The following is a 15,530-nucleotide window of genomic DNA, read 5'->3' as shown; positions in this document are numbered from 1 at the left end:
GCACGCACCGGCTCCCCGCACCCCCGCCATTTTTACCGAGCCCACCCAGAGCGCTGCCCTAGGTCTGCCCTGTGAGGATGTATAGACCTCTGTTGCTTCCCATTCTGGCCCCTGCCCTGATACCAGAGGCCTTCGTGGACCCGCTCTGGTACCCTCTCCACTCCGCCAGTCACTCCCAGTGAAACGCAGCTTCCATAGGCTGGCCTTGACCTTTAACTGCACACAACTCCTTAAGCTTCCCATACTCCAGCCCAAGCTTGACCTGCTCTACAGACTCCCCTAAAGCACACGAGGGAATCCAGAGACTCTTTCTTTTTTTGAGACAGGGTCTCACTGTCTCGCCCATACTGCAGTGCAGTGGCCCAATCTCAGCTCACCGCAACCTCCGCCTCCCAGGCTCAGGCCGATTCTCCTGCCTCAGCCTCTGAGTACCTGGGATTACAGGCACGGGCCACTACCGCCTGGCTATTTTTCGTATTTTTAGTAGAGAGAGGGTTTCACTATGTTGGCCAGACTGGTCTCTTAACTCCTGACCTCAAATGATCCACCCGCCTCCGCCTCCCAAAGTGCTGGGATTACAGGCATGGGCCCGTCCGGGAGACTCAGTGTCCATCTACCTTTCTACAGCCTGTGGGCCTTCCTCAAACATCCATAGCCCACAGTGAAAGCCCCTGGCTAAAAGTGTACTCTGTCTCCAATAAATCCCGTCCCCAAATGTCAGTCCCTTTCTCCCTACCGACATGCACATCATCCCTACAGAACATCCTAAGTCCTGACGAGTCTCTGCACAAATGGCTGTATGGCATTCTAAGGTCAAAGTTGTTTCCACATTGGTTTTGAACCTACAAGTTAGAACTTTAGGAGGCACACGCTGAGTGGACCGTTACACTGCCTGCCTCAGCCTGCACTCACTGTGTGACCCTGTGCATGGTTCATTCTCTGCCTCAAATTCCCATCTGTAAAATATGCAGAGTAATCCCTGCTTGATCTAGTTGGGGCTGGACCTGACACAGTAGGTCCAGCTGAATGAATGCTGGATGAATGGGGTTTAGTGGGATGTACTTATCTGAGTAAAAGGCCATCTGAGACATTCGGTTGACTGGGGAAGTCTTTCTGCATTAATTACAATAAGTAATATTCATTGAAAACTTTCCTTATTTATTTATACACAGTTGAACAGTTACTCTAAGAAATCATTTTCCCACCCTATTTAATATTGATAGATTTCTTCAGTTAGAAACAAAAACTCAAAACATAGGCAATCCTAAAGAACTCATCTATGTCCCCTTTATCTTCCCTGATCTCATATAGTCCCTAAAACAGGACTTGTTGCCCTTTCTTCTTCTTGCCTTTTCAGCAGATGAGTCAAGGTTGCAGAGGTGGCAGGCAACCACAGAGTCACAGAGTTTGATTTTTTTCCATCCATCAGCTCATAGAAGCTGCCACTGAGCCTGACAAGAGCTGGTACTCAAAAATGCAGAATGAATTGGTTTGAATGAGGTGATTAAAGGATTAATGAGTAGTGGTTAAGGAGACAAAGACCTTTAGTGGATAGGGTAATATTGCTATATTACTGACAGAAGCAGGATTCTCTAAAAAAACTTTCTGTAGCCATTTACTTACATACATTTTAAAGAGTTACTACAAGGTATTTTAAAAATTTAAAGTTAATACAAGAAAAATATAAAGTGAATAGTTCATGACACTAAACTCAACTGTTCATGACACAAAGTATCTTAGAAAACAAATCTCGGCTGGGCGTGGTGACTCACGCCTGTAATCCCAGCACTTTGGAAGGTCTAGGTCAGCAGATGACTTGAGGTCAGGATTTTGAGACCAGCCTGGCCAACATGGAGAAACCTCATCTCTACTAAAAATACAAAAAAATTAGCCAGGCATGGTGGCAGGTGCCTGTAATCCCAGCTACTGGGGAGGCTGAGGCAGGAGCATCGCTTGAACCCAGGAAGTGGAGGTTGCAGTGAGATGCGATCATACTACTGCACTCCAGCCTGGGCAACAGAGCGATATTACATCTCAAAAAACAAAACAAAATAAAACAAACAAACAAAAAAAACCCTGGGAATTGAATTCCTTTATGACTCCAAAAAACATGTCTCTTTTCTATTGAGATTGCTGATGGTAGTCAGCTTTTCACAAGGAATTGGCTTCTGCTCAGCTTCCCTCTCTCCCTGAGGTAAGCAAGCAGGTGCTGTCGTCTCCTCCACGTGACCTTTATTCCATACTTGTCTTCGGGGGTGTCTTCAACCAGAACAGGTCCAGGCTCTGGGCTATTAGGAGTGCCAGTGTGAAGAGAACAGCTTGGAAGGCTGTTTTCCTTCTGATCCCGGGGAATGAGTTCTTCCTTCACAGACGATGACTCTGGGGTCTGGATATCAGGTGGAATGAACACATAAGGTAAGCTCTGAAGTGCCTGTGCTGACATGTCCCCACAGCTTTGGGGACTGAGCACTGGAACTAAGGGTCTTCTGGAAACATCCTTTTCTGATTCACTGGGGCACTCCCGGATTAAGGGGATCCCCAATGTCTCTGAATTGGAAGACTGCGGACTCTCAAAAGTTAGATGTGGAAACTTGGAAGTGGTAGATTTTCGACTTGAATGTCTCGCCCGGTTTTGGTGGTGGTGTTTCCGGTAGGCTGGGAACAAGCTTCTTGCTGTTGTATCAAAATCAGGTGATACCTTAAAAAAAAAAAAAAGGTGAGGTGAGCCTAACTAAGTACTAACCTAAGAGAGGAAACTATATCTGATGACCAGACTCTTAAATCGGGGTCTAATGTAGTAATGAACACAAAACTAAAATAGATGTCTAATGGAATAACAACAGGGTGCTTTTGGCAAATTACTCCATCTCTCTGGCCTTCAGCTTCCTCATGTGTAGGAAAGGGGATGATGTCTCTTTCACTTCATCACACCATAGGGATATAATTTTTTCCCCCCCTGGGATGGAGTCTCAATCCGACATCTAGACTGGAATGCAGTGGCATAATCTCAGCTCACTGCAACTTCTGCCTCCCAGGTTCAAGCGATTCTCCTGCTTCAGCTTCCTGAGTAGCCAGAACTACAGGCGCCTGCCACCACGCCCAGCTATCTATCTATCTATCCATCTATCTATCTATCTATATATATATATATTTTTTTTTTTTTTTTGAGACAGAGTTTCACTCTTGTCGCCCAGGCTGGAGTGCAGTGGCGCTCTGCTTTGCTCACTGCAACTTCTGCCTCCCTGATGCAAGTGATTCTCCTGCCTCAGCTTCCCGTGTAGCTGGGATTACAGGCACGCACCACCATGCCCAGCTACTTTTTGTATTTTTAGTAGAGACGAATTTTACCATTTTGACCAGGTTGACCTTGAACTCCTGACCTCAGGTGATCCACCTGCCTTGGCCTCCCAAAGTGCTGGGATTACAGGCATGAGCCACGGCACCCAGCCAAATTTTGTATTTTTAGTAGAGTCAGGTTTTTGCCATGTTGGTCAGACTGGTCTCAAACTCCTGACCTCAAGTGATCCACCCGCCTCAGCCTCCCAAAGTGCTGGGATTACAGGCATGAGCCACAATGACTGGCCTAGATATAACTTATCTTTAAACTTCATGAGGGTAGAGACCAGCGGTCTTGTTCTTGATTCCCAGAACCTAGCAGAATGCCTGGAACAAAGAAGGCCCTCAGTAAATAATGCAAAGTCAACTCCAAGCACAGGGGGTGAGAACTAGCAGAGGACCTGGCATATAATGACTGTTCAATAAATGTTCATTCCTACTCTCATCCACAGGACTCTGATGTTTAGGTTTCTTCCACAGTCCTGTAGCAGGTATTATGGTTCTTCCAAGCAGTCCTGAATAAGTTACATGTATTAAATACTCCCAAGCCAAGCTTATGTTTTTGTCTGGCCCTTTTACTACGCTACTTTCCCGTTGTATAGTAGCTATATTCTCTTCCCAGGGCTTCTGCTTTTTTTTTTTTTGTTTTTTTTTTTTTTTTTTGAGACAGGGTCTCACGCTGTTGCCCAGGCTGGAGTGCAGTGGCAAATCTTGGCTCACTACAGCCTTGACCTCTAGGCTCAAGAGATCTGCCCACCTCAGCCTCCCAAGTAATTGGGACTACAGGTGCACACCACCATGCCCAGCTAATTTTTCTATTAATATTTTTTAGTAAAGGTGGGGTTTCGCCATGTTGCCTAGGCTGGTCTCGAACTCCTGGGCTCAAGCAATCCTCCTGTCTTGGCCTCCCAAAGTGCTAGGATTACAAACATGAGCCACTACACCTGGCCTCTCTTCCCAGGGCTTTTAAGCGGTCAAAATACGACATATGCTATTCTTATGGGATTTTTATTTTTCAAGGCTCAATCCGTTAAACAATAAACAGAGTATCTAGCTAGATACGCCACCTTTCACATGAGGTTTGGGGAACAATCTCATTTTTGACTTGTTCTGCCATTGATCTGGCATTCTCACCCAGCTAATGGGTAAAAAACTTTTACACTGAACTCTTTCAGAGGAAAATAAGGGAAGAGAAAGACTCCAGTTCCCACTAACCCATTACTCAGTTTGAACTGAGAAAAGAAGATGTACCAGGGAAGATGGCTGGCCACAGACAGAAAGAATACATTAACTCCTTGCCCCTGCCCCCCATGAATCTTATTCTTTGGAGGCCCTGGTTCAAGGGACAGAAGAGTCAGCATTCTGGAAAACCTAACAGAGTAAAAGTCAAAGTAGGCCAGGCGTGGTGGCTCACGCCTGTAATCTCAGGACTTTGGGAGGCCGAGGCAGGCGGATCACGAGATCAGGAGATCGAGACCATCCTGGCTAACACAGTGAAACCCCATCTCCACTGAAAATACAAAAAAATTAGCCGGGCGTGGTGGCAGGCGCCTGTAGTCCCAGCCACTCAGGAGGCTGAGGCAGGAGAATGGCATGAATCCGGGAGGTGGAGCTTGCAGTGAGCCGAGATCGCACCACTGTGCTTCAGCCTGGGCAACAGAGCAAGACTCCGTCTCAAAAAAAAAAAAAGAAAGAAAAAAAAAGTCAAAGTAATAATCCCATGGGCCTACCCAGGAAGTGATGGTGCTGTGGTCAATGGGCTTGCTGGGCACCTGTCGAGTGTGAGTGATGGGAAGCTGTGTAGATGCACAGCTGTGTTTGGGGCCCTCCAGTGGTTGATGGTGGAACAGCAGCTGGGCTTTCTGGGAAGGCTGGCGGCGTTTTTTTCTGGGAGGCATCAACCGGTGAATGACGAACAGTTAGTAACCACATGATGCTGTTAGCCTTCGGGTTGGGTGATAGGCTCCAATTCCAACCCATGCCTGTAGAGAAGAAACAAAAGCTGAGAACAAAGAATTCAGATGATTCCCTAGCTCCTCCTGATCCTCTGCCAGCCAGTTCTACCATAAACCTCAAGGCTGTGGGGAGCACAGCCTCCTACACCTACAACCACCAAGCAAAACACAATATTCATATTCAACATTCATCTAACGAACATTTATTGAGTATGTGCTAAGTGTCATGCTGGGTGCTGGGAATTTAAAGATGAATAACCATTTATTCAACAATCATTTACTGAGTGCCAAGCACTTGTAGTGATACAGAGGTCATCCCTGTTTCAAGGAGCTGAAAGTCTAGCAAAGGGAAACAGACATTTACAACACAGTATGAGAATACGATATGGTTCCATTCATTCCAAAGGAGGCTTTCTGGAAAGGAAGATACCTGACCTAGGTATGAAAGGCATAGAAGAAACAAAAAAGCAAGGAGGGCACTCCAACCTGAGGAAGAGTGTACACAAAGGCACGGAGACGAGAAGGAGTATTGTGAATTCTGGGAATTACAAACTCAATGTATCTGGACACAGAGTATGAAAAGAAAAATGGCAGGAACTGAGGATAAACATGGTGTCAGGCTGAGGTAAAAAACAAAACAAACAAACAAACAAAAAAACAGGTGACACGGCTGGGGGAGGGGGCTCATGCCTGTAATCCCAGCACTTTGGGAAGCCGAGGCAGGCAGATCACCTGAGGTCAGGAGTTCAAGATCAGGCTGGCCAACATGGTGAAACCTCGTCTCTACTCAATATACAAAAGTTAGGCTGGGAGTGGTGGCTCATGCCTATAATCCCAGCACTTTGGGAGGCTGAGGTGGGCTGATCACTTTACGCCAGGAGTTCAAGGCCAGCCTGGCCAACATGGCAAAATCCCACCTCTACTAAAAATACAAAGCTTAGCTGGGCGTGGTGGCACATGCCTGTAGTCCCAGCTACTCAAGAGGCTGAGGATCACTTGAATCCAGGAGCTGGAGGTTGCAATGAGCTGAGATTGCGCAACTGCACTCTGACCTGGGCAGCAGAGCTAGACTCTGTCTCAAACAAACAAGCAAACAAATAAAAAAGATGTATTTTAAAAATAAAAAAGGGTGTAGTGGTGCATGCCCGTAATCCCAGCTACATGGGAAACTGAGGTAGGAGAATCGCTTGAACCTGGGAGGTGGGGGTTGCAGTGAGCCAAGATTGCACCACTGCACTCCAGCCTAGGGGACAAAGCGACTCATCTCCAAAACAAACAAACAAACAAACAAAAAACAGGTGACACCATATGAGTTTAGACTTTAAGCAGAAGAAGAATTTGAGCCCACCTGGCTTTTAAAAATTTTTTCACTGCAGATAATGTCAAATATGCACTGAAGTGGACTGAATAACATAATGGGCCCTGTGTACCGATCATCCAGCTCCAGTAGCTATCAGCCAGGCTAACTGTGACCCATCTACACCCCAGCCACTTCTTCTATCCCTGGATTATTTTGAAGAAAATGTATTCGGCCAGGCACAGTGGCTCATGCCTGTAATCCCAGCACTTTAGAAGGCCAAGGTGAGTGATCACCTGAGGTCAGGAGTTCAAGACCAGCCTGACCACGTGGAGAAACCGTGTCTCTAAGAAAAATACAAAATTAGCTGGGTGTGGTGGCACATGCCTGTAATCCCAGCTACTTGGAGGCTGAGGCAGGAGAATCGCTTGAACCCGGGAAGCAGAGGTTGCGGTGAGCAGAGATCATGCCACTGCACTCCAGCCTGGGCAACAAGAGTGAAACTCCATCTCAAAAAAAAAAAAAAAAAAGAAAAGAAAAAGAAAAAGAAAATATATTCTATGATTCCCATTAATACGACTAAATAAATACATAAATGCTTTAACATTAACAAATATCCAGCCAGCTAGTGTTCCCATTTTCTTTTTTTTCTTTTATTTCGAGACAACATGATCACGGCTCACTATAGCCTTAACCTCCCAGGCTCAGGCGATCCTCCCACCTCAGCCTCCCAAGTAGCTAGGATTACAGCACGTGCCACAACGCTGGCTAATTTTCGTATTTTTGTAGAAATAGGGTTTTGTTGTGTTGCCCAGGCTAGTCCTGAATTCCGGAGCTCAAGCGATCTGCCCACCTCAGCTTTCCAAAGTACTGGGATTAGAGGTGTGAGCCACCACACCCCAGGTTTTCTATGTCTTTTTTTTCTTTTCTTTTTTTTTTTTTTTTTTTGAGACAGGGCCTCGCTCTGTCACCCAGGCTGGAGTGCAGTGGTGTGATCATGGATCATTGCAGCCTCGACCTCTAAAGTCTAAGCCATCCTCCCACATCAATTTCCTGAGTAGCTAGAACTACAAGCGGGCACATTGCACCTGGCTAACTTTTTTAAAAACATTTTTTGTAGAGATGAGGTCTCACTGTGTTGCCTAGGCTGGTCTCGAACTCCTGGGCTCAACCAATCTGTCCCTCCTCAGCCTTCCAAAATGCTGGGATTACTAGCAATTCTTCAGAGAGGCCTTCCCTAACAACTACGTCCAAAATAACAGGCAACTCAACCTCTTGACCTGTCTGATTTTTCTCTATACTTTTATCTTTTGAGATGGAGTCTCACTCTTTCGCCCAGGCTAGAGTGCAGCAGCTTGATCTTGGCTCACTGCAACCTCCACCTACCGGGTTCAAGCAATTCTCCAGCCTCAGCCTCCCCAGTAGCTGAGATTATAGTCACCTGCCACCATGCTCAGCTAATTTTTATATTTTAAGTAGAGATGAGGTTTCACCATTTTGGCCAGGCTGGTCTTGAACTCAGTTGAGACTTCAACTGACCTATCTGCCTTGGCCTCCCAAAGTGCTGGGATTACAAGCGTGAGTCACCATGCCTGGCCCCTCTGGTAGCCTTCTAACTGAGTTCCCTGCTTCCTTTTTCCACCACCATCTCCAACCTGACTTTTCTCACAAGGTGCCTAGAGCATCTTTTTTTAAAGTTTTTTTAAGTTATTATTTTTTGTAGAGACAGAGTCTTGCTTTGTTGCCCAGACTAATCTCAAACTCCTAGGCTCAAGCAATCCTTCTGCCTCAGCCACCCAAAGTGTTGGGATTACAGGTATAACCCACCACGCCTGGCCCAGATCAACTTTAATAAGGGCTTCTTTAGTGGAATGGTGGGACACAAGGTTGAATGCAATAGGTAGAGAGGTGAAAGAGTTGCAGCTGAGCATGCTGGGAAGTCACACAACAGAGCAGGTTGGTTCTATGCATTCGTGATCCATTCAGTCAACAACAAAAAATAACTTGGTTTGACTTATGTGACTAGGCAGTAGAGATACGGGTAAAGAAAAAAAAGGATGAAGTTTCTACTCTTTTTTTTTTTTTTTTTTTGATGGAGTCTTGCTCTGTTACCCAGGCTAGAGTACAGTGGCACAATCTTGGCTCACCACAACCTCCACCTCCTGGGTTCAAGCAACTCTTCTGCCTCAGCTTCATAAGTTGCTGGGACGACAGGCACACGCCACCATGCCCAGCTAATTTTTGTATTTTTAGTAGAGACGGGGTTTCACTATTTTGGCCAGGCTGGTCTCGAACTCCTGACCTTCTGATCTACCTGCCTCGGCCTCCCAAAGTGCTGGGATTACAGGCGTGAGCCACCATGCCCGGTCAAAGTTTCTATTCTTAAGGAACTAACATCTTATGGAAAACACGAAAAATATATATATCCATTTGTTCATTCATTCATTCGAAAAATATTTACTGAGCACCTACTGTGTGCTAGACACTGTTCCAGGTGCTGAAAATATATACCAGAGAATAACATGCCCTCTGCCCTTGTGGTGCTTACATTCTAGTTGGAAAGGAATAAAAAGTATAGAGAGGCCGGGCACAGTGGCTCACGCCTGTAATACCGCACTTTAGGGGGCTGAGGGGGGCAGATTACTTGAAGTCAGGAGTTCAAGACCAATCTGCCCAACATGGTGAAACTCCATCTCTACTAAAAGTAGAAAAATTAGTCAGGCGTCATGGCACACACCTATAATCCCAGCTACTCAGGATCGCTTGAATACAGGAGGCGGAGATTGCAGTGAGCAGAGATCACACCACTGCACTCCAGCCTGGGCAACAGAGCGAGATTCAGTCTGGAAAATAAACAAAAAGCTACCACAGGAATCCAGTGGAAAGATGCAGTGGTAGCAATGGCTATAAGGGAGGAGACCACCCCTCATATTATCTTATGCCAAATTTCTGCCTCCAAAGAAAGAAGAAGTAAAAATTGAAAGGCAGAAATGAAATCCGCAGGCAGACAGCCCGGAGCCACACACTGGGCCTGGTAGTTAAAGATCAACCCCTGACCTAATTGGTTCTGTTATCTATAGATTACAGACATGGTATAGAAAGGCACTGTGAAAATCCCTATCTTGTTTTGTTCCGATCTAATTACCGGCGCATGCAGCCCCCAGTCACCTACCCCCTGCTGGCTCAATCAATCACAACCCTCTCACACGCACCCCCTTAGAGTTGTGAGCCCTTAAAAGGGACAGGAATTGCCCACTCGGGGAGCTCGGCTCTTGAGACAGGAGTCTTGCTGATGCCCCCGGCCGATTAAACCCCTTCCTTCTTTAACTCGGTGTCTGAGTTTTGTCTGCGGCTCGTCCTGCTACAGCTATAGTTTTGAAATTCATGACTTGCTGAAAGTCATCAGTACGTTGCTCAGCAATCCTGTTTCCTTGATCAACTCATTCTCCACAAAGATTATCTTAAAATTTCTCCAAGCTAGGTGCAGTAGCTTACGCCTGTAATCCCAGAACTTTAGGAGGCTGAGGTGGGAGGACTGCTTGAGGCCAGGAGTTCAAGACCAGCCTGGGCAACATAGTGAGACCTTGTCTCTATTAAAAATGCAAAAGAATAATTAGCTGGGCATGGTGGCATGCATCTGTAGTCCCAGCTACTTGGGAGGTTGAGGTGGGAGGATCACTTGAGCCTGGGAATTTGAAGATGTGATGAGCTATGATCATGCCACTGCACTCTAGCCTAGGTGACAGACAGACCCTATCTCAAAATAAATAAATAAATAAAGTGGAAAATTTTTTTTCTTTGTTTTGAAACGAAGTCTCACTCTGTTGCCCAGGCTGGAGTGCAGTGGCACAATCTCGGCTCACTGAAACCTCCTCCTGGGTCCAAGCGATTCTCCTGCCTCAGCCTCCCAAATAGCTGGGATTACAGGCACCCTCACCACGCCCAACTAATTGTAGTATTTTTTAGTAGAGATGGGGTTTCACCATGTTGGCCAGGCTAGTCTTGAACTCCTGACCTCAGGTGATCTGCCCACCTCGGCCTCCCAAAGTGCCGGGATTACAGGTGTGAGCCACCGCACCCAGACTGAACATTTTTAATTTTTAAAATCATTTTTAGAGATGGGGTCCTGTTCTGTTGCTCAGGCTGGAGTACAGTGACACGATCATTGCTCACTGCAGCCTCAAACTCCTGGGCTCAATAGATCCTCTTGCCTCAGCCTCTCAAATAGCTGGGAATATAGACAAGTACCACCACACCTGATTAGTTTCTCATTTTATTTTTTGTAGAGATGGGGTCTTGCTATGTTGTCCAGACTGGTCTTGAACTCCTGGGCTCAAGTGATTCTCCTGCCTCAGCCTCCCGAAGTGCTAAGATTCCAGGTGCGAATCACCATACCCTGCCCACTTTCTTAGAGCTTCAGAATATACCTTTTCTCTCTTTTTTTTTTTTTTTTTTTTTTTGAGACGGAGTCTCGCTCTGTCACCCAGGCTGGAGTGCAGTGGCCGGATCTCAGCTCACTGCAAGCTCCGCCTCCCGGGTTCACGCCATACTCCTGCCTCAGCCTCCCAAGTAGCTGGGACTACAGGCGCCTGCCACCTCGCCCAGCTAGTTTTTTGTATTTTTTAGTAGAGACGGGGTTTCACCGGGTTAGCCAGGATTCGATCTCCTGACCTCGTGATCCGCCCGACTCGGCCTCCCAAAGTGCTGGGATTACAGGCTTGAGCCACCGCGCCCGGCCACCTTTTCTCTTAACAAATGACTTTACTTCCTACTTGACAAAGAATACAGAAGACATCAAAGGAAATACTTTCATTTTCCAGAAAGCAAACATACAAACCTATGCATATCAGCGTTTAACTTCTTTCTGTTCTAATTAGAGGTCAGTTCATTCTGCTATCTAAGTCCTTCCCCTCTGGTTATGCTTTGGAGCTGTTCTCACTTGATATACTTTTCTCTGGCAAACTCATCTGCCTGTATTTCAGTACCCACCTAGAAGTAGATGACTTCAATATTTACATATTCATTTTAGAATTCCTTAAGTTTGGGACCCAAATATCCCACTTTCTACCTGAACGGCAACTAGATATTTCTTTTTTTTTTTTTTTTGAGAGAGAGATTCTCACTCTGTCACCCAGGCTGGAGTGCAGTGGCGCAATCTCGGCTCACTGCAAGCTCTGCCTCCCAGGTTCACGCCATTCTCCTGACTCAGCCTCCCAAGTAGCTAGGACTACAGGCGCCCACCACCACGCCTGGCTAATTTTTTGTATTTTTAGTGGAGACGGGGTTTCACCGTGTTAGCCAGGATGGTCTCGATCTCCTGACCTCGTGATCCGCCCGCCTCGGCCTCCCAAAGTGCTAGGATTACAGATGTAGGCCACCACGCCCGGCCGCAACTAGATACTTCAAATGCACCTCAAATTCAACATGTGTAAGGCAGAGCACAGTGGCTCACGCCTGTAATCCCAGCACTTTCAATCCCAGCACTTTCAGAGGTCAGGGTGGGCGGATCGCTTGAGCTCATGAGTTTGAGACCAGCCTGGGAAACACAGTGAAACCCAAACTCTACAAAAAATACAAAAAATTAGGTGGGTGCGGTTGTGTGCACCTGTAGTTCCAGCTACTCAGGAGGCTGAGGTGGGCAGATCACTTGAGCCCGGGAGACGGAGGTTGCAGTGAGCCGAGATTGTGCCACTGAACTCCAGCCTGGGTGACAGAGTCAGAACTCTTTCAAAAAAAGAAAAGAAAAAAAAAAAAAATTCAGCAAGTTCAAAACTGAACTTGGCCAGGCACAGTGGCTCATGCCTGTAATGCCAACACTTTGGGAAGTGAAGGTGGGAGGATCACTTGAGCCCAGGAGTTCAAGATCAATCTGGGCAACAGAGTGAGACCCTGTCTCTACAAAAAATACAAAAATTAGGCCAGGCACGGCGGCCTACACCTATAAACCCAGCAGTTTGGGAGGCCGAGGCGGGTTGATCACGAGGTCAGGGGATCGAGACCATCCTGGCTAACATGGTAAAACCCCGTCTCTAGTAAAAATACAAAAAAATTAGCCGGGCATGGTGGTGGGCACCTGTGGTCCCAGCTACTCGGGAGGCTGAGGCAGGAGAATGGCGTGAACCCGGGAGGCGGAGCTTGCAGTGAGCCGAGATCGCGCCACTGCACCCCAGCCTGGGCAACAGAGAGAGACTCCGTCTCGGGGGGGGGGGGGGGAATTAGCTGGGTGTAGTGACGTGTGCCTGTCGTCCCAGCCATTCAGGAGGCTAAGGTGGGAGGATCACCTGAGCCCAGGAGGTTGAGGTTTCACTGTGTTTCCCAGGCTGGTCTCAAACTCATGAGCTCAAGCGATCCGCCCACCCTGACCTCTGAAAGTGCTAGGATTACAGGTGTGAGCCACTGTGCTCTGCCTTACACATGTTGAATTTGAGGTGCATTTGAAGTATCTAGTTGCGGCCAGGCGTGGTGTGCCAAGGTCATGCCACTGACCTTCAGCCTGGGGGACAGAGTAAGACCCTGTCTCTAAAAAATAAAAAGATGAGTAAAAATAAATATATAAATTTTTTTTGAAAAAAAACTGAACTCATTCTGAGCATTGCTTTGTAGTAAAAAAACAAAAACTGAATTCATGATCATTCCCTTGACAACCCCACCCCCACCCCTTAGCCAAAGTGATTATCTTCCAGGGCCCTTGGTCAGGGAATGGTGTCATTATTCTTCAGCTATGCAGCCAAAAATCTTGACACTTCTATTTCCCATCCAACCCACCATCAAGCCCTGTCAACTTTACCTCTTAAACATGTTTTCGTAATGCCCCTTTTTCACGCTGTCTCCTTCTTTCTCTTCTCTCTCTCCCCGCCACCCTTTTTCAAGCTCCAGCAGTTCTTGCCTGGAGTACTGCAATATCCAACTGTTCTGCCCTAATCCACTCTAGCAAACCCCGCTATAGACTGACCTTTTAAAATGCAAATCTGACCTGGGTTCACTTCTGCTTAAAGCTTATGATTGGCTTCCTTTAATTCTTGGATAAGCACAAAACTTCTCTGTATGGCTAAGGCCCCGCTTCCCCTGGCTCCAGCTTCAACTCACACCACACTCCATTCAGGTCAATTAGCTCAAACTCTTCAGATATTCCTTAGCCTTTGAACTCACTGTGCTTCCTCCTGCCATCCAGCCTTTGCACGCCTGATTCCCTCTGCTTAGCAGGGCTCCCTCCTTTCTTTGTAAAAGGCATCAGATCTCACACCAAGCTCTCATTAGAAACGGCCGAGACGGGCGGATCACGAGGTCCGGAGATCGAGACCATCCTGGCTAACACGGTGAAACCCCGTCTCTACTAAAAAATACAAAAAACTAGCCAGGCGAGGTGGCGGGCGCCTGTAGTCCCAGCTACTCGGGAGGCTGAGGCAGGAGAATGGCATAAAGCCAGAAGGCGGAGCTTGCAGCGAGCTGAGATCCAGCCACTGCACTCCAGCCTGGGCAACAGAGCGAGGAAAAAAAAAAAAAAGAAAAGAAACGCCTTTCCTGTCCTACCTCTCAAGATCTTACTGTAAATACTCAAAGTATCATTAACCTCTTATGTTGCACTTTACAGCAATAATGCCACATTTGTTTGTTCGTTTTGGAGACGGTGTCTTCCTCTGTCACCCAGGCTGGAGTACAGTGGTGTGATCACGGCTCACCATAGCCTCCACCTCTCGGCCTCAGGTCATCCTTCCACCTCAGCCTCCAGAGTAGCTGAGACTACAGGCATGCACCACCACGTGCGGCTAATTTTTAGTAGAGAAGCAGTTTCGCTATGTTGGCCAGGCTGGTCTCGAACCTGTAACCTCAAATGATCCACCCGCCTCAGCCTCCTAAAGTGCTGGGATTACAGGCGTGAGCCACTATGCCCAGCCCACATTTGTTTAGTCGATTCTTTTATTTTATTTTATTTTTTTAGAGACAGAGTATCACTTTGTTGCCCAGGCTGGAGAGTGCAGCGGTGCAGTCTTGGCTCACTGCAACCTCCACCTCCCAAGTTCCAGCAATTCTCTTGTCTCAGCCTCCCAAGTAACTGGGACTACAGGCATGTGCTGCTATGCCCGGCTAATTTTTTTTTTTTTTAATTAGTAGTAGAGATGGGGTTTCACCATGTTCGCCAGGGTGGTCTCGAACTCCTGACCTCAGGTGATCCGCCTGCCTTGGATTCCCAAAATGCTGGGATTACAGGCGTGAGCCACCGCGCCCGGCCTATTTGATTCTTTTAAAATGTCAGTGCCCCTCTTCCACGACTGGACTGTGAGCCCGGGGGAAGGAAAGAACCTTGTCTGCCATTGTATCTTCAGGGCCTAGCGGGGCCTGGCACAGAGCAGGTGCTCAACTAGACTGGTTGACTAATAAAGCACCACCGTCTACCATAGCCGAAGGCTGGGCTTTGGGAGGGGCCAAAGACAGGTCAGTACTTGAAGATTTCGCGCAGAGGCAGGGTTCGCGGGGCCGACATTTTTTTCAAGATGGAAGAAAGCTGAGCTCATACGCAGCCCTCAAAGAACCCTCAGTCTAATCGGGGGGAGCAGACGATCGTTCACTGTACGAAAATGGGGTACGATTTTCCCCAGGAAGGAAACCAACCGAAGCCGACCTTGGAAAAGGGGAGCAGAGCAGCCCGAGGGGAAGCGGGGGCGTGTCGCCCGGCGTGACTATGGCGGCAGGGAAAGCGGACCCAGGGAGCCGGGCCTGTCGCGCCGCTTCCGCACGTCCCCAGACTGTCCCTCCGCTCGCCCACCCACGCGGCGGGGACCCCTCCGGCCCCTCCCAGGCCCCACGGCCACTTCTTTCCCCGCAAGCCAGCCTGCGGCCAGCCTTACCAGCCCGGGCCGGACTGGGCCGCAGCTCCTGTCAGACCGCACAGCCTTCGAGACGGAACGCCGAGACAAGGCCGGCGCCGATTGGCGACGTTCCGT

General features: G+C 47.7%; 1 protein-coding gene across 2 annotated transcripts; it reads right to left on the bottom strand.

Annotated features, from left to right (window-relative positions):
- Positions 1-1,137: 1,137 nt before the first annotated feature.
- On the bottom strand, positions 1,138-15,523 carry RHNO1 (RAD9-HUS1-RAD1 interacting nuclear orphan 1). 2 transcript variants are annotated; one of them, XM_073020388.1, is made up of 3 exons: positions 15,435-15,523; positions 5,109-5,318; positions 1,138-2,698 (listed from the first exon to the last, which is right to left on the bottom strand). In XM_073020388.1, the coding sequence occupies exons 2-3, from the start codon at positions 5,232-5,234 to the stop codon at positions 2,144-2,146; spliced, it is 681 nt and encodes a 226-aa protein (XP_072876489.1). In that variant the 5' UTR covers positions 5,235-5,318; positions 15,435-15,523; the 3' UTR covers positions 1,138-2,143. The 2 variants fall into 2 exon arrangements, with proteins under 2 accessions (XP_072876489.1, XP_007965426.1); XM_007967235.3 differs by having other exon boundaries at positions 5,067-5,318; positions 15,435-15,520.
- Positions 15,524-15,530: the final 7 nt, after the last annotated feature.

This window comes from Chlorocebus sabaeus, chromosome 11 (assembly GCF_047675955.1).
Source record: "Chlorocebus sabaeus isolate Y175 chromosome 11, mChlSab1.0.hap1, whole genome shotgun sequence".
In the NCBI taxonomy this organism is placed as follows: Eukaryota; Metazoa; Chordata; class Mammalia; order Primates; family Cercopithecidae; genus Chlorocebus; species Chlorocebus sabaeus.
The sequence above is the reverse complement of the archived record's forward strand: the minus strand, read 5'-3'. Positions and strand labels throughout refer to the sequence as shown.

Excerpts from the sequence above, each read along its gene's own strand:
- RHNO1 (XM_007967235.3), bottom strand. The coding sequence starts at position 5,234 with ATGCCTCCCAGAAAAAAACGCCGCCAGCCTTCCCAGAAAGCCCAGCTG. Across the intron at positions 2,699-5,066 it reads ACAGCACCATCACTTCCTGG|GTATCACCTGATTTTGATAC; the intron begins GTAGGCCCATGG and ends TTTTTTTTTAAG.